Raw genomic sequence first — 21,723 nt, forward strand, 5'->3', positions numbered from 1 at the left:
CGGCGCTGTTTGGCTTTTTCGTTCTGTTGTATTTAACTATCTATTTAACCCACAAATTCTTTTGTGTCCCTAAATTTCTTTCAGTGTTGTTTTGTCGCCGTGCTGCTTAGTCACTGAAAGGATGTTCTGTGGCATTCTATTTTGTCGCTTCTCATTAGCGGTTACCCATGCTGCCTGGTTCAGACCAAGAAACCTTCGACGCTAGCGAGGGCTTAGCGTCGGAGAAGTTACTGGGAGAGAGGCGCTCTGTGGAAACAAGCCTAAGTTTATTGCAGGTAGTCGGCCGGGTCGAGCCCGGCCCAACTGAGGTCAGGTAGCGCCGAGTAGTAGCCCGCCGCGTCCGGGTAGCCGGGAAGGTAGACGGCCGCTGTGTCAGGTCCCAGAAAGTCGGGGCCGGCGAAGGGCGACGCCCACGGTAGAGTAGCGTACGGTAGGCTGCGACACATAGGTGAGATCGAACATCGTCAGAGAAAACTTTCCTCTACCACACGATTCAACGAAGACCTGAATCATGAATCGATTGATCTCGGGGTCATGATATTGCACAGACATCGAATCCCATCATTTTTAAAAAGGAAGCATTTACGAGCTAGAAAAGAGAGGAATAGGCTAGAAGTTTGCTGGTTAGAAAAAAAAACTGAAACGTGCAGGTAGGCTAAAACAAAAGAAAATTCTAAAGACGATTTCTATACTCCCTAGGCTAAATTTGAGCGCAGATATTGCGCTCTAAAAACACAAAACTAAATAGGGGTGTCACATTCGCGGACCAATTTTAAAAATGGGTGCGTCGGCGATTTTTGTGTACGAATTCCGGACACTACGCCGCACCAACCGTTAGCTACAAATGGTGGTAACCGGCGCTCTCTGGTGATGACGCCATGAGTGGGAACTCGGCCATAGGAAAATATTTGAATCTGACATCCGCAACAATGCTGATAAAATGAACTTAATATTATTCCGCTACTGGAATTCCAATTGCCGTTGGTGTCATTGTCTGCACATAAGTCTATGGCCTTTTCTACTCTACAGAAGCTTCGTTTTCGGCTAGGGTATCCTCTTCGTGATAATGATGCTATAATCTCTCCATACAGTCCAACTTGAACTGCTCTTCAGCGTCTTTTTAAATAACGTCTTATGGAGATTATCCAATTATGTGAATCATGTGTTCTGTTATTTTTTCTTGTTTGTCTTCCGGGCGAGGATATAGACTGGATGTTAAGTGCGGGCACAGTGCCGTCATAACTATTTGTTACCTAGAACTTGGCTCTTATAGGTGGGGCAGCGCTAATACAATGCCTGTCGATTTCAGATAGAAACTAAGCCTAAAAATAGACCCTTTGAACCAACTGGTAGATACTGTTATGCGTCAGTTATATTTTTTTCTGCCGCTGCTTGTAAATGCTTTATCACAATATCAAGTATAACAACTAGCCCCGATTATCGGTCCATACTAGGGCAGCCACTTTATTATTGTCCCACATAAAGTACGCGGGGTATCTATTTATCATATGTTCGACCTGAAAGGGACGAATAGCTTTCTTTTCCTTTTTTTTTCTTTTTTTTTTCATTTCTGGAAAGAGTATTACAGAGACTGGTCAAAGTGAAAGTGATTTTTGCTTGGAGCTAATTTTGTATCATAATTTTGTCAAGAATTAACGCGTCACTCATGTTAATAAGGAGCAGTTATTTTCAGGTATAGGAAAGTATAACGCCAACTTAAAGGGTGGATGTAGAAAAAACCTCTTTATACCTTTCTTCCCAGGTTAGCCCCTTCATTTGGTAGCAGCTAATGACTCCGTGTTACTGTTAAGATCATATCGCCACGCATCAATATATTTTATCCTTAATGGGCCATAGGCTTTGTCCAGCTAACTACCAAAGTTTCTTGTTACCTCTCTGGTTAACTATAGTCGCAGTTCAACAGCATCTCAATATAACAACCACCACCTTTACAACTACTTTCAAAGTTTTAGAGATGACGATCGCTAATATTTTGTAATTCTTCGCGCCAATTTTTGAAATATATGATTGTTTACATATGATGCCAATAAATGTGTACTATATATGTTTCCTTTTTAATTTAAGCCTATCTTTAGTATTCTCGCTCAAAACTGAAATTCAGGCATAACTATCCGCATTTAAGCTGCGTTAAAAGAGTCGGTACATAGCAATGAAGCATCAGCGTATAAGTGGTACTCATTTGCTTGCTTTACGCAGAATGAAAGCTTCAGTACATTTCGTAGAAATGGCGACCTTATCTAAAGAACGGTCGTCTCTGAACAGAATGTTCTATTTGAGTGAACACATCCACTCTAATGAGCTGCTACACAGCCAGGTGCTGCTCCTTCTTTTTCTTTCTTTTTTAGCGGGAACCTTTAGAAGGGCAGAGGTACCCCGGGTTGCCTCCGAAGAAACTGCACCCGTAGGGTGACAGGGGCGCAGGGGCTACGCCCCCCAACATGACAGGATACCCAGGGTAGAAAAGGTCCACCGGTAAAATTCCCGGATGCATGGTGGCTACTCCGTAAGGCACAACCGGCACGGCTGGCGTAGTAGGCAGGGCAGCGACTGCTGGAATGGCGGCAACCGCTGTCGGTGGATACACGTGCGTCCACACGCGGTACGTATTGTCCTTCACGTCCAGCGCTATGGTCGCCGTTTTCTGCGTTAAGAGAGTAGGCCAGATGGCCCGTGAGTATAAAATTAAACACCGCTGTAATCGTTTATACCAATATATTGTAGGCTTAAAGCGCTAGCTCTGCTCATCACAAAAGATGAAATCTTCAGTGCAACCAAAGTGACTTCACTGTTCATACATGAAAATGACTCACGACACTTTGACCTTTGACTTTGACCTACAACCTTCCAGGTGGCATTTGGCAGATGACATGGTCTAGTACTGATTGATTGTGTGATTAAATGGCACCACACGCTGTCACGAAGTTTGGAGGAGCTGCCAACTCGTGTTGCTTCTTTGAGGTGGGAGGTATATATATATATATATATATATATATATATATATATATATATATATATATATATATATATATATATATATATATATATATATATATATATATATATATATATATATATATATATATGTGTGTGTGTGTGTGTGTGTGTGTGTGTGTGTGTGTGTTCTGTGGTCGCTTACGACTGGTAGCTGGATAAAGTGGTTGCTTAGGACTGCATGCTAGCGTCACACGATCGCGTGGTCACTTTGTGTTGACAGGCTTCCGGGCTATTGTCTCACCAGTCATGGATCGGGATTCGTTCACGTCGGACTGTGAATCTGGCAATGCCGCCAAACGTCAGCGTCGCCAACTAATCGATGAATCAAATCACCAATACTCTAAACACGTCGACCAAACGACAGCGAAAGCAAGCCAAAAGAGACAGTAAAACTCCGGGACAACGTGAAGCACGACTAGCAACTAAACGGGAACGGACCCGGAAAGGAAGGCGCGTCGCGTCGCTCGAAGTACTTGCGTGGCCTAAAGGTAGCGGCACCGAAGTGCCTTGGAGAGGTTGATTCTTCTTTCACCCTTTCCCCATAAAGAAGGGACACGAGGGAGCTTTTCCGTATCGGCCATGGCATGCGGTCGCGTGACGTCAGACAATCATATGACTAATTAGTGCCCGCGCATGCCAACAACCAGCTATCACCTAATAGAGTATTGCGCCCGTGATTTTCCGCTCACAACTACGCCGACGATGGGTTTTCTTCAGAACGCTTGAACGCTATCGCGTTAGAACCGTAAGAACAGAAAAGGGTTGTGTTCTGCTGCTCATTTATATTTTAAAAATCTGGAAAGTTTATTTCACCATCCTGTACAATGAGCGGTTTCTTTCAGGAACAAGGTGATTAGCATATGAAGACAAACGCAGTCTGAGAGAACACGCGCTCAGATTCAGTCAGGAGATTGTAAAGTTTGACGCGACAAATTGGCCGCACTTCATGCTACGCGTGATGGTTATGTTTCACGGGTTGAGGTGGTTGTTTTGCACAGAGCTGAGCCTGCATGCTGCAACTTATGATGATGATTGTGTCTCAACTCTCTTGAGTCTTTTTGACAATGTTCAGCCCCCAGCTCGCAGACTTTGGCATTACATCGACCAACGATATTGTCAAACGTGGAGACATTAAGAGAGAACAGGTTTACAACCACAACCCGCGTTTTGTTGGATTAAGGTTTCTAGCAACTGCGCACGCTGCTGCGGTTTCTCAAAACTGTTTTTTCTTTAACATTGCTTTTCAAAGTTTATTGTTTAGAGTTATACCCAGAAAGTTCATTTCGTTGTTGGTGTCTTCTAAAGAACGACAAAATATTTGTCATCAGCGGAGTCTGGCTGGAACGTACTTGAATGAGTGAAGATCTTGCCCCTGGCGTTGCCAGTACTCCATCTGATTTGTATATCAATTGATTTCCATTGGTACAATTGTTCGAAAATAGATAAACCTGAGTGGTAATTTTTGTCTATTTATTTAAATTAAAGGGGAGTTCCCAGAAATGTGGCGCAACAAACACTATCACATGAGAAGAAACACAACACAGGCGCACACTACCAACTGTAATATGGATCTGAACACACACTTCCTCTTCACCACTCATCCTCTTCTACACCCGAGCACATCTTCTTCACACACCTCTTCTTTGCCAAGGAGATAGTAGCACTTTCTTCCCCGCGGAACATAAACATCATCCAAGCATGACAGTCACCAATACTACACTCAAGTACATCTCCACACACCTCTTCTTTGCCCAGCAGCTAATACCACAATCGTCCCAGTGTAACACAACCATCATCCAAGCAGGACAGTCACAAAGTCCCCCACATAGTCACACACTAGCAAACAACCACAACACATGGGCAGTAAGACATGTGCATCCAAAACACGCTTCGACGATGTTTATGTTCTGCGGGGAAGAAAGTGCTACTGTCTCCTTGGCAAAGAAGAGGTGTGTGAAGATGATGGGTGGTGAAGAGGAAGTGTGTGTTCAGATCCATATTACAGTTGGTAGTGTGCGCCTGTGTTGTGTTTCTTCTCATTGTGTTTGTTGCGCCACATTTCTGGGCACTATGCAGCACCAACTTGCCCCTCAAGCTGTTATGTTTAAAGGGGAGTTTTTCGTGAAGCCCCTTCTGCCCCCGATCTCATGTATCTCTCCTTTACAGTCACGTCACCACCTAGCGGACACAGCCTCCACCTAGCGCCCATTGCCACCGCTGACCAACATTGGCAGCCGCGCTACATATCCGTGCAGCGTAAATGTGTTTTAGTTTTCGCCCTTTGTATGGCCTCAGGGATGCCTGCATCTTGGTCGTCGCAAACATTCTCCATGAGTCAGTACCTGCTCTCCTTATTAGAAACGAAAAGCTTTGTTCTGCATTTGCTCGTCTCGGGCATTTCATGGAAGTACCGATCGCCTGTCACTCGCTACTTCAACGATTCCACTCTCATACGAGTGTTCCTAGTAATGTTTTGTCCCCTCGTCACTACGTGACGCGAAGAGTCTTCATTGGACATGAATTCACTCTTGCTTTGCTGCTTTTGCTTTCTTTAAAATGATTCTGCTAAGTAAACTGAGCAAAGGAGAGCGAAATCTCTAATAGCGTACTCCAGATGGCGATCCAGAGCAGCTCTTTGAATCAGCGAAATAAAAAAAAAAGATGTTAAGAGTATCTAGGAACAGTTTTGTCGCAGTTCAATCAGGACTTAGGATCTAAATTTAAAAAAGAAAATGCACGGGCCTGCTACTGACTCTGTAGCTGAGCCACCTCCGCTGGCTTGTGAGTACAGAAAGGAAAATAGAGAAGAAAGAAAAAGAAGAGGGAGAGAAAGACGCGCGTCGCAACAACAGCCGTCGTCCACCACCGAAGCGGCGGCGGGTGCAACGAGGGCCTACAACAGATGCAAATCCGCTGGCAGGCTAGCCCCGCCGCAATTAAGCGCCGGTGGCCTACCAGTCCCTGCCCCGTAATGCCAGGAGCAGCCACCAACGTATTTTCCTTTCTGTCCACACGAGGCAGCAGAGGTGGCTCAGTTACGGAGTCAGTAGCAGGCCAGTGCATTTTCTCTTCCTTTTTCCTACAGTCGCAACAACAACAACAACAGCAAATCGTACGTTCAGACAAGCTCTTCGGCTTCTCGGAGCAAGAGAACCTGCATCGAGTAGCCGATTTGGATGCACTAGAGGGCATGTGGTGTGACTATCATTTAACATTTTTGAGGAAACAGAACACCAGGAGCTGATCTTTCAGCAGCAACCGTGCGCAGCGTAAGCGCAGAACTTAATTTGTTTACAATTATAAAGATTTAATCAAAATCTTGGATGAAATCCTCACCCTTTTGACGCGGAATAAATCCGGGCGTTGCTTCTTCCAGGACACGTCGATGAAGTCATTCTTCTCAATGTGCAATTCCTCCTTGCTGCTTTTGCTGTCGCCTATTGGATCGCTGAACACGCGCTTGGCTGCCGTTTTGTCTAGGCTGAAGTCTTCGTAGCGCCCCTCACCGGAGCGGGACTCGTCCGACACCCCCAAGTTCCTGATGCGTCGTGACGAGACGATAGCGTTCTCTCGACCGGCTAGAAATACCGTCAGCAGCGCCAGCAGTCTAGTCGACGCAGGCATGTTCGGTGTTGCCTGCCCGAAGTATAAATGTGATAGTTCAGATTAACGAATATACGAAAAACACTCAGCAGTAAACTCGGACAATGTAGTTATTACCTAAGAAACCAAACCACTGCAAATTTGGAATAGCGATTTTTGTTGAACTATGTACAGACATAAGGTACCGTAAGCAGCTGTCTGAAGGCTTTTATTATACGCGCTTATTTTGCAAATGTTGTTCCTCTGTGGATGGCCTCGGAACAATAGAACACCTTAGCAAAGACTGCTGTCCAGGACATTTATATTTGATGGAGCATAATTTTAAGGACTCTATCCTATATTTGTTTGCAGCAAACGCTACCGGGAAGACCAGCTTCGGGCCCCGATGCCGCTATTGCACTGTCTAATTAATTGCTACATGACGAAGAAAATAATAGGAGACCGCATGCCCCGCCCGAAAACTGGATAAATAAATGTAAAAACTACTGACTTCCTAATCTCGCCAGCGTTCTCAAAATCATGGGTGTGACGTTGACAGCAAGCGAATTAACTCAGCCCAAATTTGCGTACAAATTGCAACTCTTGAGACGATCTTGCCCGTCGCTAGCTACAGGATAATTACAACGTAAAGTGTGCAGTGATGTCAGTGGTCAAATAAAGAAAAGCATGAACGAAGGCTGTGTACAGAAAAAATTGCGCAAAGCTAAAAGCCTTCCACAAAGAAGTTAAAGACTATAAAACGCGCGAAGCTAACAAAGTAATTGCGGCCCAGTCAGTGAAAAGAAATGTAGTTGTGATAAAACGTTCGAAATGACTTCGCGTGATTATGCTGGCACGTCTGTATCAAATAGATATACCAAACTGTGCAGTTCTTTACGGGCCCTGACGTCATGCATTATTCTTAAGATGACGCTATGTTATAATCCTTCGGGACCAGAGCTTAGCCAGCAAAAAGCTCGCTTACCTCGGCGGCGGCCCGTTGCTTCGTGGCGTGTGGCTGCGTCCTTTCTGCGACCGACAAAGAGCGTCGCCGATTGCACTATTGTGAATAGACGCCGAGAATATGATCGCCGATCTCGCCTCAGCTCCCAATAAGGCAGCGGTGTGCCTTGAGCTACGCACTGATGACGGCAAGCTTCGTAGTTATTGTCCACTCGCACTGACCACTGCCACCCTGTTATGTGAGCAGATGTTCGATGCGTAGTACAAGGCAATGGACGCTGGATCTGCGCTTGTGACTCTAAGAAGCACGTTTCCAATCCTGACACGTGTTTGTAACGTCTCCTTGGATGCCTTCATTGCGTCGGTATGCAGAAAGAGAAGGACGAAACGAGTGAAACCAGGATGAACTATGGCTTCACGTGTTGTATGGAGACTGAATAAATACTTTAATCATGTTCAAAAACGACATTCCATCTCTCTTCACGACCTTCACTGAAATTACGTGAATTTCTTGAAGTGATTACGACAGGTGATCAAACACTCCCTGGCACACTTTTTGTTTCTTACTTCGCTTGCTAACGAAGTCTGTGCTAACTCTGCTTGTCGGATTTGAGTGGCAAGCTCTTGGACGCACTTCTCGATGTAGACTTGCTCCGAGTATGATGCCTCCAGCCTTCGTGGACAATGGGGCAGCCGAGAGCATTCAGGGCGTGAGCACCGTAGCCTTCAGCCTGTACAATCCTTTGTTAGTCTTCCAGTGTCTCGCTGCCGTTCTCTTAATAAGCCGCCGCTTGTGCACGCCTTATGTGCGCGCGGCTTTGGGAGGCATGCACGAATTGGGCGAGAGAAAGCTGGGCGTGTGCTTGTCGCGGAGTAGCTGCTAGCAGTTGCGTGGTGCTGTGAGACTCGGTGTGCATTTCTTTTCATCTGCAAGTTTGTTCTTGTAAACAGTCTGCAACCGAGGAAGTGCATATTTGCTGATTTCTAACAGTTTGAATACTACGTTTTTAATGCGAAGCAGCAAGCATGAGGTGACCTTGAGTTTGGTGCTCTTTGACCTGAGACGCCCTTGCGCCATTAAAATCCATCACCATCATCATCATCATGCGACCCTTTTTCATGGTGTGCAGGTACTATAGGGTAATCGTGTCGTACTCTCACGCAGGGTGTATAAATGAGAATGGAACGCAGCTTTTGAAACTGGTTTTTTTTTTTTTGTCAAGTTTGGATTAAGTAAGGTTAAGTCTGGTGCGAATGTTCTAGGGATGCATGTTTCGTACAATTCTCAAGCGGGGTTTCTTAGAGGCTGGTAAAAAAAAAAAAATCAAGAATCACAGCGAATGCTAAACTAAAAAGAAAGCACAAGGTGCCTTTATGTGCGGCACTCACAGGATACCGTTCAATAACTTGCACGATCTGGACTGTCTCTATTACTCCTATGATGAGTTCTTAATAGGAACAGGTATTAGGGGCAGGTTTATTTTTCTTGGTATCCACTGCAGTGTCGAGTAAAGCAGTGCTTCCTTGATGCGCGATAGCTTTCGTTGTGATATAGGATGAGGTTACAGCCAGCACTCATTTAGCGAATGATCGTGTGTTGTACAAAACAGATGTTGATTCAATTGTCGATTGCTACCGGGTATCGAAGATGGATAATAACTTGAAGAAAGTTGTACATATGCCATTTTTATGACGTGTTCAACCGCCTAACTTTGCTGATACTATTGACGGTGTGTTAACGAAAACTGTGCATGAGTTCGAATATGCGGGTGTAATCCTTACATCAAACTTATCTTGAAACAGGCACGTCGACTATACATTATCGAAAAGTTCAAAAATGCTTGGGTTCCTTCATCGCAATTTCTAAACCCGTTTTCCGTTCTTTAAAAAAAAAAAAAAAAAAAAAAAAAAGGGTTTACTTCTCAAACTTTCGCTCCATTTCGGAGTACGCGTGCGCTGTATGGGATTAACCACAACGATTAAAAACGAATTTCAACTTTTACTTGTCCAACACCATGCTGCCCCCGTTGTCTTAAGTAATTATGGTAAAAATCTAAGTATTATTCATGTTAAACAAAGCATAGGATTATGACAGGGGAGCCATATAGAAGAAAATATTTTCGTCTTAAATTAATGCACAATGTATTTCATGATTGCACTGGCATCACGAAATTAAACTACCTTCGACCCTCAAGCTGTGTATCGCATAGAAGAGACCAACCAAATAAGGTTAAACCATTTCAATGTAAAACTAATTCTTTTAAACATTCTTTCTTTCTGGAAACGATGGAAGACTGAAATAATTTGCCAGTTTCCGTGGTTTCTATTTTATTCAATGACGCTTTCTTTTTAGCATTGAACACTTAGACTTTATTTCCCTTTATTTTATTCTTTTTTTTTTCTAAGCAGTTTAATGGCTGTACTGCGCGCCGAGATATAAGTTGGAAATTGTGCACTGCTGTCATGTATTGCCAAGAGACATTATAATATTTGCTGCATGTATGATTGCATCTTGCTTTGTTAGAGATATACCCCCCACTGTAATGCCCAACAGCTCTGTAGGATCACGAATAAATGAATGAATGAATAAATAAATAAATAAATAAATATTGATTCGAAAAGAATGGCGTAGTTTGGTGACGCTTACTTATTATCTCCAGCCGTAGAACGCGGATTGTCAATAAATGATGTCCCAATGACCTATAGGGCGCGATATGGTTGTTCATCCTGTGCAGGTACCTTTACACCTTTGCCCGACGCTGAAGTTACCAGTACCTGTTTGCGGGATTAATTTGAGCACGTGTTCCACGGTTCGTTCGTTGGTCTAGTTCATCCTTATTTAGGTTTTCCTTACTACCTACTTTCATGCGTGTGGACGAATTCCCGTACGTATAATCATCCACCCACTGTTAGGCACAGTTTAACCTAATAATCACATCATGCCATTTCGTGGCAACAAAAAAGTGAGCCACCAATCTATTTTCTTTTTGCGTGTTTTAAAATTAGTTTGTCTAACCAGCGTCTGCATATGGCGCCAGTTCGCAAACCGCGGAAAGGATTTATTCTACGATACACGTGAAAGGTATGGGAAAAGGTTTATCCTGTGATTGCCCCACAATGCGAATACTCGAATAGCGCGTGGCATTGTCGTTCGATTTTAGAGAACTGCTTTAGCAGCGTTAATGAAATGCTTCTAGTTTCTGAAAAAAAAAAAAATGACGAAAACAACAAAGGAGGTGAGGGCAATAGGCAACCTTGAGCATGAAGCGGGCTGGTTAGCTATGAAAAAGTTTAATGACATTTTGTCCGCGCTGAAACCTGATTGACCACATGAAGGCTTTCTATGCTTTGACATTGTTTTCAGGTACACATCCCTGTTGCATCGTACATCGTGCCGCCGTTCAAACGAATTCCCCAAGAGCATGCATGTGCATTCTGTCGTTTCGTTCTTGTTTAAGCATACCTATCTTCACAGAGCGGCTACACTTCTTCATGGCTTCGGAAAAGGAAGAGATATATTGAGAAATGGGCGATCAACGAACACCACAGTGCGGGCGCCTACGGCGGGAGCTCCTTCGATCTCAAAAAACATAATACTGTTCTTTTCAGGGTGGCGTTTAAGGAAAGGACCGGGCACGTAAAGCGTGACCTGAGGCCCCGTGGCGGGCCAATAACGACCCAGATTGACGCCGTTAACGAAGGCGACACCCTTGGTCCAGTTACGGGGGTCCAGGAATGTATCCAAAGGCTCCTGGCCTTCAGGCAAAGTGAAGGTACCTTCGAAGAAGCCTGGAACAGTTCCGTTTGCGTTCTTTTCGAGTTTTTCCTGTATTTTCCTAATATCCTCGGTAGTCGCCAAAGGAACAGCTTCAATGGTCCAATTCTTCAGCGGTATACCCTGGAGCGTGACAGACTTGAACCCCTGTTGACAGAAAAGAGTCGAGTCGAGCAGCGAAGTCACCAGGAAAGTCTGAGAGTCGTTATTTCACTCACAAGCTCTAGCGGTTCTCAGTCCGGTTGTGTAATAGCAGAAACTGGACGCGACAAAATCAAGAGGTTATGCTTATCATTTTCCATGATATGGTCCATATTAAAACACATTCGCAGCACGAATAAAACAACGACAAGAAGAAAACACACACGACAGGACGAATGCTGCACTTCCAACTAAAGTTTATTATGAAAGTGGCTTAAAAGGCACACCAGGCTGCGAAAAAAAAAATTTTCTATCTCATCCAGCGTATAAAATGTGCAGTCAAAGCCTGAGCATATTAGTTTTGTGCGGAAACATGGGATAGTTCCTGTATTGTTGCGAGGGAGTTTCCAGCCTTCAGAGAAATAGAGATAGAGAGAGGGACTCGCCCCCCATTAAATTTTGATGCCGAGTGTGAATGGTCCGGAAATTGCCATTGTTGTTCATTGCAAATGACGCTGTTACGCATGGTGAACAGCTGCTAACATTTGTTGTAATTTAGTGTGGTTGAAACGGCAGCAGTCACATCTCTAGAACTACGCAGTTTGAATCAAAATTTCTATTCTGTTGCAGCCGATCCGGAGAGGCGATGGGTCAACATTCATATTTTCGAAAGTGGATAATTTCTGCTTCAACTGCGAAACATCTGAGAAACCTGTAGCGCTTTCTTTCGTAGCAGTACTGCTACGCTCAGGAGGACGCTAATGAATAATGAGCATTATTCTTTGAATGAAATAGCCCCTACTTTAACGCATTTACTTCTAGATAAATTTGGTCAATTTCGGTAGTGGCTGCCCCGCGATGACACTGAAATCAAATCATCATGCTAGACTGGTAGACCTGCCATTCCTAAATAAAGTTATTTGTCATATCACCGAAAGTTAGCACTCCCCGATTACATTGTGCATGGAAGAAAAGCACGCAACAATTGTTACGGAGTACGTCGCAAAGTAAATGTGATATTTAATACAACCCAATCAGGCATATCTTATCATGTTCTGTCGTTCTTACAGAGTTCTGCACGTCATTGCCATTTCGGAAAAACAAATGCAGGAAACGTCGACTGTTGGTTGTATTACGTTACCATTTTAGTGATACACAAGCATCCTTAAAAATTGGTGCTGGGTCAATGCTGACAGCAATATTGCCATGTTTTAGATATGCAGCCGCCTGGCATGCCATCGCTCTCTCTCTCTCTCTTCACTTTACTCATACAGTCAGTTTCGGAGGTGCAAGCTCCTCATCTCGAACAGTTCCTATATCAGACCACTTGAAAGCTTATGTAGTGATGTTACTGTCAAGTTCTGTACTCAAAGCTGTCTGTACTGAACCTAATCATTAATTTTGTCATGTGGAGACAACCGAATATCTCTGAAACTGTTTTAGGCGAGAAAAACCTAGCATTTAATGTTAAATATTGTCGTAGGCATGTGTAGTAGACGCCCTGTCCAGTAAGTTTCTCGCCACTAAATTGAACCCAGCAGAAAGTAGAAGGGGGGGGGGGGGTGGGGGTGGATTCGGCTTTTCTCTATTCCCTGCGTTGCATGTGCACGCAGTATTACGAAATTTTTCTTACTCAAATTTTTAGATATTTTTCTTGTTTTCTATAGATATTTCCTTGATTAAGATTTGTAGAATACTTATACATTTGTGGCTTTATATTCTCCTTAGACTTGCGTTTATGTACTCTTTATTGACAAATTGAAGAGCGTCTATAGATATTTCTTAGACGAAATGAAATCAACGTTGCTACAACCTTTATTTTACGGATAGCATATAGATTGCCTACTAAGAAAACAAATTTAGTGATCTACAGACATTTGACTATAATCTCTAGATTGTTTAGTACACAGAATAGGCAAAAATGACGACTATAGAGTCTGTAAAAGGCACATAGAAAGTCTATAGACCGTTGTATTGAAGCACCCATGACAAAATAATGGTTTCGGTTTTGGCGCGTAACACGCACTTGCGGAAGCCTTAATCTGCAGTTTCAAGCAAGCATTTACGTATTCATTGGCTGTGGTGGCATCGCCGTTCTCTGTCGCCCATTTCGTTCTTAACCGGTTAGAAATGATTCCTGCCCGACAGTGATTTCCTTGTGTCAGTCTATTCATTCAGATGTGTATATACAGTTAGCTTGCTAGTCACAGTTATCTTGCTAATGAAAGCTTCGCGTAAATAAGAACACACTCTTGATGGATGGTACGCCCTGCATCAGTTGCCCACCACACTGTACTTGGTTCCGACCGCCTTTCCGCTCCTCAGCTAGCCGCTTGCGATTCGACAATAACGAAGGTATTAAGCGTGATCGAGCTTTAAAATGCCTCGCGTTTGATGTTAGCAAGAAGCTCCCGCGTTTAGTCTCCGGTTTTGTTAGCTGCACGCTCAAACAACCGGCGCCTTCCAAGATAAAAATGCAGGCTGACCTGTCAACACGCCATATAGCAGTAACAGATATTGTGTTCCACTCTGTACCTCATGAAATATTGTCACGGGTTCTTTCGCTACCCGGACGGCGGTCCAGAAGGACAGGGTCAAGGACGGGGTTGGGTCGCTGAGGCGCAGGAGGCAGAGAACAGGCGCTTGACCAGGCAAAGCAGTGGCGGCCCAGAACCACGCGCACTCCACACGATCTTCGTCTTCTTCCCCTTCAGGAACTGACACGGTTAGCACGGGCATAGCATGGCTATGCCCGCTATGTCTGCTGCTATACGACAATATGACTGCTATATCGACAAACAAAAGCAGTTAGGGGCGTTACGGCGCATACAGAGGGCCCGACACTTGTTATAATTTCAGTGCTAATATACTTCTCATAATGCGCGATAATCGCGAAGAAGTAAATTCGCTTTGCTATAGCTGGAACGCTTAACCCTTGCGGCTGCTAGTCGCTGCAGAACTTCGTTAGGTGTGTACCTTTGGATCGGTGAACGTTTTGGTGTACGCCTCTCTGCCCATGTTCTCGACCAGGATGGTCATAGGCCGGCCCTTGGCTGCCGGCACCCAGTCTCCAGTCTTGGGTAGCTTGTGACTGACCACGAAACTATAGAAGACGAGAGCCTTTCCATTACCGTACACGTACGCCCGGTCTGCGAGCTCGAAAAACTGCAGGAACGTCCTGGGGGCTGTAACGAACGACACTGTTGTGTTGTACAGCACGAAGCCGTAGGCCTGTCCGAATTTCTCGAATTTCACGGGGTCCACGGACTCCATCCGCTTGAGCCAGTTCTTTTCCCGGAAGTGCATCATCACTGCTTCCAGGGACACGTATGTGTCGAGCTCTACGGGACCGGCGCGCATCTTCTTCGACGGGCCTGGCGGCTCACCTTCGGGGATAGGCAAGTGCTGCGCGATAGTGTCCGGGACATTACAAGAGAACAGTTTGCGGTTAATACGTTTTTTAATACTACGTAACATTCTTATGAAACAACGAAATGAATATGTATCCAGGCTGAGAATTATGTACTCTCTTGCGTGAGTATAAGCTACTTACTGTACTGCTATGTAGACAAGCGTGCATGAGCGAATTAAGGACAATATTTTACTCTAAGTAGGTGTTTTAAACACGTATTCAACGAAGGCCATCAACCCCAGCGTCTGATTTGTATGTTTTATTGTAAAAATTCTACTTTTTAAAAACTCTAGTTAATTGTGCAGAGTTGCTTCTTTTAAGAACGGAACAACCGTTGTCCGCTTTCAGTGCAATTATGCCTTCCTTATCGAATCTGAGGAAACATCGTTGAAACCGAATATTCCCCCACCCTGACCACCTATTGGCACGCACCGAACCCGCTAGTTTCAAATAAATAATAATAACAAAATGGGCGCGAGTAGCGTGCGCCGTTTACTTTCGTCCTCCCATTTAAACCCCGCAGCTATATGCAAGTAATTCTGCTTTCGTTTTTAACTCTGCGGTGAGAAATGAGTTCTTGAGGTCGCGCTCTGTAACAAACTGTAAAACCAACATTAATTGACATGAGCATTATCTACACTGTATACATAAGGCTGATCGCTCACAGGCATCTGAGCACTAGTCCTGCTTACCCGAGCGCGCGCACGCACACACACACACACACACACACACACACACACACACACACACACACACACACACACACACACACACACACACACACACACACACACACACACACACACACACACACACACACACACACACACACACACGCACACACGCACACACATGCATACACATGCATACACATATATATATATATATATATATATATATATATATATATATATATATATATATATATATATATATATATATATATATATATATATATAGCATTTAAAGGAGCGAACAGTCTCAGAGTCCAAGGCAAACTTTTTTTTATTTTTTTAAATATTCATACTGCTGACATTTACGGGAATGTTTCTGTGTGTTGATTATTGGAATAAAGAGCATTAAATGAAAGCGGAAGGAAAAAACAACGCGCCGATGGTGGGCGCGTTGTTTTTCCTTCCGCTTTGCATTTAATGCTCTTTATTCCAATTATCAACACACGGAAACATTCCCGTAAATGTCAGCAGTATGAATAATAACAAAAAAAAAAGTTTGCCTTGCACTCTGAGACTGTTCACTCCTTTAAATGCTTTATTAACGAGCCCCTCATTTGCCTATATATATATAGCCACTCATTAAGCTGAGCAAAGTTGCAGTCTTCATTCAGTTATAGAACAGTACAGAACTGAGTATGTTACCATACTAGTGACGTTTCGGATGTCGTAGTACAAATCTGTGGGGTCTCCAGCTTCACTGAGAGGCGCCCCGTAGTCGTAGCTGGTCACCAGCGGGTGCTTCAAGCTGCTTCCGGCCGTGAACCCGAAGTTGGTTCCTCCATGGAACATGTAGAAAGACACCGAGGCGTTCATCTGCATCAGCGTCTTGAAGGTCTTCACCACCATTTCGCGAGCTCTTCCCATGTGCTGCCAGCCCCAGTAGTCCATCCCACCCGTGTAGTACTCGCTGATGAACAGCGGACCTGGAGAGACCTGCATGTGAAGTGCCTGGCAGACGAGTCTGTTGTGTAGCTGTATTCCTTCGAACTGCTCCTTAATGAGTCGCGTTAGGCTGCATGGATCTCAATGTGTCGCTTGCTGAATAGTGCGGCTTAATTTTTACTTCTTGAAACGTGAATGAATTGATTGCAAAACTTGGGGATAGTGTAGAACAGGGGCCTCAGACTCATTCGCTATGCGGACTGCATAAAGATCTTTTCGTGCCTCGGTGGCCAGTTGCAGGGACCATAGAAAAGAAATAACAATAAAACAAGTGATGTAAAAATAAATCAGTGTTGTGAGGGGAAAATATTTTCCCTGGCCTGGTGCTCGGCTGTGCTCCTTGGGATGTGAAATTCTCGGGAAAAATGTCTCACCTGCGAAGATGTTATGATGGGCGCCAGCACGGCTGGGACCTGACGGGGCGTCATGTAGCCAGTTACGAGGGCGTCGCGCACTTTTTCGCAGTTGTGCTGTGCCTTGACCACTGGGCCGCCGCGGAAGAACACCACCTTCTTGCCCAGCCGAACTTCGAGCATGGTGAGTAGATGCTCCAGGTACAAGGGATCGCAGTTGCCATAGTAGCCGTACTGATGTTCGAGCTGGACCAGTACGATGGGCCCGCCTTTCTCGTACGTGTGCGGCCTCAGCACGGGACCCAGCTTGCCCAGCCACCTGTCGGCGGAAAATTGCTAGGGTTAGGGATGCGAGAGTTGGACTGTGAAAAAAGCAGACCGCCGAAGAATTGACGCGTTTGAATTGTGGGGCTGGCGGAGACTCTTGAGAGTTCCTTGGACGGCTAGAAGATCAAATCAGTCGATATTATCGACCATAAACCCTCACTGCTCATTGGAGGGTCAAATTCTAAAGTTAAAGCTCAGCTACTTTGGTCATCTGATGAGAAGAGAGGAGTCGCTGGAGAAAGATTTGATGTTGGGATAGGTTGAGGGTCACCGGAGAAGGGGTAGGCAGCGAACGCGATGGTTAGATGGCATCCTCGAGGCACATGCAGATGAAGTTATGCGATGTTAGGAAGATAGTGAGAGACCGGAAAGCGTGGCGTGACATGGTCCATAGGGTCACGAAGAGTCGGACACGACTGAACGACTGAACTGAACTAGCTAAGCCTAACTAAGGCGTTGGGCTGCACGAACGCGCCACAGTGTGGTGCGGGTTTTGATTTACACTAGTATATCTCAACTGGATGCCGTGATACTAAAGTTAATCGCCGGAACTCGTTGAAACCACGTTACACTATTACTTTCAGCGAATAGGAGCTTTCGAGTTGGTCATCGTTTAAGGAAATATCGCTAGATTAGCAAGAACACCTGAACATTGTTGTCGTCTCGCGCGAACAAAACTGTGTTTTTTTCTTTTTTTTTAATGCGCGTTTAAAAAAAGGAACTGAAGTGCCACGCATTAAGAAATATACTTTTTAGGAGCAGTGTGCGAGGTTATTTATTGAAAGAAAAAAAAATGACACAGCTGTACAAACCGGTCCAAGTCATGCAGGAAGTCCCAGTCCCGGGATCGGTACTTCATTCCAGGGTGTTCCCTAAGCAGCCAATATGGCAGTCCACCGTTGTCTCTCTCGCCGCAGATGTATGGTCCTGGTCTTACAATGGCTAGGAGGCCCTGCTCTTGGACTTCCTTCAGGAACGCATCCAGATCGTACATGCCCTGAATATAGTGGTACGGCACAAGTAGTGCTTGAACACAGTTTTCAATGGCGCAGATTTATGAGCGTAAACTACTGGATGGGTAGAATCGCTAACCTGCCAGTATGCTTGCCTTCATGAATTCTACTCATAGTGTTGGCGTTAGGCACTAATTCACAACACCACAAATTAGCTATCTGAAGTGTCACCACGAATTCACGTCTGGCGTCTCGAACGTGGCTCGATATGCAAACATCAGCTCGGCTTTTAGTGGAGCTTCTATGATTTCAGTGTCAAATTTGGTAACACAGCCCACGCATAACATATTAATTATCACCGAGGGAAGCACTGCAGACTTTACTAAACTCTTCTTTCAAGCTGAGTTTTCAAGGCATGAAAAAACTCTACGTTCTGTCCGATCACATTTCATTGGACTGACATAACCTGATAAGAATTTCATCTCGTCTCCACTGCCGCATATTATTCCGGTAACAATATTTGTAATTGGACGCAGAACTACGACTGTGCGTGGAAGCGCAGATCTTAGAGCGACGCCTCCATCAACGACTAACAGCAATATAAATTGCAAGGGTGGAAGAACGGGCTAGTTGGTAATTCATGTTGAAAATCAAACTAGCGCACTTCAAAACAAGGACACAGGTCGTTCTCTCCCTGTGTCCTTGTTTTGAAGTGCGCTAGTTTGATTTTCAGCAATATAAATAATTTCAAAAACCGTCCTGTAGCAGTTTTCAATTTGAGACAAGGAACGCTTGTTGCAAGTGCTTGTTTTCTTGTTGCGTCCCCGGGAAGAAATGCACGTTTTATTCATACAGTGAATTCTTTTTAAAGATACCGCTTCGAAGATTGCGGCACAAACTTCGCCTGGGAGAACCCTAGCTAATGAAACTCCCTGTTGTAAGTTACAAAGATCCGGAATCTGTCTAAATTTTACCTCAAGCCTGAAATAATAAGTGAGCCGTTGAAGAATACAAAACATAATGGTCGACGCGCCAGAAGTGCGCATGCGCCATAAGCTTATTGGGATTGGTCCATCTCGGTTGTGAGAATCGGGGCACTCTTACTTGGAAGTTGTACTGCCCCGGTTCAGGCTCGTGGCCACTCCACTCGATGTAGAAGGAGACGGCATTGAGGCCCGCCATCTTGATCTTGAACAGCCGGTCCTTCCAGTGGGCCCGAGGTACCCGGAAGTAGTGCATCTCTCCAGCAACAACCCGGAAGGGCTCCCCATCTTTGAGGAACCGTTTGTTCTCGTGGTCGATGACGAAAGAGCGGTTTTCCTCACTGAATGCGACATAGATGTAGGCGATGAACACTCCCGCAATGCACCACAAGACTTCTATACTATACATTTTAAGGCCGCTTTCTTCTCATCGTCGGCATCTCTCAAACTGATGCCGCTCGGGAAACACAAATAGAGCCTTTCTTGAAACTCTGTTGCTTGGATATGGCGGCACATTTGCGTGCTGGAAGTTCCTAGGCCTATTTGGAAGGGTTTTGATGTCGTGCTCAGTCGCAAAATTTGCCATTGTGACTGAAAACGTTTTCCCCAGAGGTACAATGGCTACAAATAGGCCTTGTCGCCTACTGCTTGCTCGCTATATAGGACTATAGAGAGAGCGCATAAATGCAAGGGTGAAATGCCTCTCCAAGATGCCGCTCCTAAAACGCTGTCCATTATGAACATTTGTGGAAGTTTTTACTTTTAGTCTGTTTTATAAATTTACCAGTGACAAAAAAAAATGAAAATAAAACGGGAAGCCCGGCTAACAGAATGAGATCCGGATGCTTGATGTAATCATGCATCTGATTTTACTATATGTGCAATAAAGCTTCAAGAAAATACTTTTGTTGGTATTCAGACTTAGCCTAAAAACTTCTCTACCCGCTGCGCAAAGTTCCTCTTCAAAACGGATTTCTTGCTTATTTAATCCTTTTTCGCAAACGAACGCGCTTAATGTTGACGCATTGCCCTGCGGCAGCCAATCCAGGTAATATTCTTGCAACTAATAGTTTGGTGAAGTCAAAGTGTTATTCTTCACGGTACTTTCGTTTTTGAGATTTCATTTTTATCACGCACTTTTTTTCTTTCTTTCTTTTGTTCGACAATTGCCCGTTTCGGGAGTCTGCGTTCGGCACGGCGTGCCAGAAAGTCTTTCTTGCCATGCAGCGGAGTCGGTTTTTGAGAAACTGCGGCGAGTGCGGAAGTCCTCGTTTTGCCCTATTGACGGAGTCCATTCACGTGCTATGATACCGGGGCAAACAAGCGAGATCCATTTTTCTTTGATTCGGGTTGCCGCTTGGGTGACTGATTACCAGCAGCTGGGTCTCGTTACAGTTATTTGAACTGCTCCCGTGGTCGCAGATGTTGTGCCTGAGGTCCTAGTTTAGGTGGATGCTTTCTTTCATTTGGTACCACTGAAAAAAGCCTAGAATATCGTGAGTGGTGTGCCACGGGGTTGAATATGCATAGCTAACACAAGTATTACAAAGTCGCAGCCAGATTGGTTCTTCGTGAAAGAAAGTTAATTAGATTTTGTCTGTTTTTCTAGAATCCATCAGCCTCCTGTTGTCTCCTGTCCCGATCGAGAGGCATATTTGGCGATAAGGATAAAATACGTATTCACATTTAACAGTACCGAGCTTACGCAACAGTTAGTACCCGCTTAAGTTAGTTTAGTTAGTTCGAAAGTAGAAAGAAATAATTTATTCTTGGCTTGCTGATTGTGCTAGACTTAGGAAAGGCCAACATCAGAGTGGGAACAGATTTATTATATCAGGTTGTTTACCAGAGTACCGCCGGAAGTGCAGCCGACGCTTTAACGAAACTGACTGGTCGAGCTATCATCGAAGCTTGCATCTTCTTACATTTCTTGCTTTCGTCTCAGCACATTAAGGCTGCTCAGATAGTTAGCTAAGGTCCAAATCAACAGTACGATCGTGACGCTTGAGTCTTATGATGTCGTAGCTCCTCCTTCTCATCATCCTCCTGTGATCTCATCGCCGTTCTCCTCAGCAGGAAAATAGGTGATCAGAGATATTTTCGTCATCGAGATGATCGACATGTGGTCAATATCTTTATACTATATACTCAGTATCAAACGGTTGCAAGACAAAATCAGAAGAGTCATTATTTTAGGGCCCGATTAGACGTCGTTTTAATGCAGCAATTTCGTTGCACAAGCTGTTAAAATAACGGTTATCACGGGGGCTCACAATAAAATAATCCTCAGGCCTTCAGAAGCGACTGCATCTGGATGTCCAATTGCGTAACAATAGCACCTCCTGATAAAAATAAATATGTGTCCAATAAGCAGTGTAAATTGAAAATATTCTAGTACGGCGTGTGAGAAATACTTGAAAATTTTGTCGTCCTGCAGCTGTGTTTATTTCCCTTGTTTTTTTTTGTTTTTTTTTATGTTTTGTGGGTAGCGCGTCCACCGAGTAAGCACTTTCTTTTCTTTTTTTTTTTTTCTTCCTTTAGGA

The 21,723-nt window shown here is 44.4% G+C and overlaps 2 protein-coding genes across 2 annotated transcripts; both read right to left on the reverse strand.

Annotated features, from left to right (window-relative positions):
* Window positions 1-266: 266 nt before the first annotated feature.
* LOC146182523 (uncharacterized) lies at window positions 267-6,639 on the reverse strand. The gene is made up of 3 exons (XM_084575964.1): window positions 6,352-6,639; window positions 2,472-2,662; window positions 267-435 (listed from the first exon to the last, which is right to left on the reverse strand). The coding sequence occupies exons 1-3, from the start codon at window positions 6,637-6,639 to the stop codon at window positions 267-269; spliced, it is 648 nt and encodes a 215-aa protein (XP_084432090.1).
* A 4,411-nt stretch (window positions 6,640-11,050) lies between these two features.
* Window positions 11,051-19,589, reverse strand: LOC146182524 (beta-galactosidase-like). Its single transcript, XM_084575965.1, has 6 exons — window positions 19,302-19,589; window positions 18,057-18,241; window positions 16,939-17,236; window positions 16,265-16,555; window positions 14,453-14,881; window positions 11,051-11,482 (listed from the first exon to the last, which is right to left on the reverse strand). Exons 1-6 carry the CDS (start codon window positions 19,587-19,589, stop codon window positions 11,051-11,053), a joined length of 1,923 nt encoding a protein of 640 aa, XP_084432091.1.
* Window positions 19,590-21,723: the final 2,134 nt, after the last annotated feature.

Source organism: Amblyomma maculatum, chromosome 8 (genome assembly GCF_055883805.1).
Source record: "Amblyomma maculatum isolate TAMU_Amacu chromosome 8, ASM5588380v1, whole genome shotgun sequence".
Taxonomy (NCBI): Eukaryota; Metazoa; Arthropoda; class Arachnida; order Ixodida; family Ixodidae; genus Amblyomma; species Amblyomma maculatum.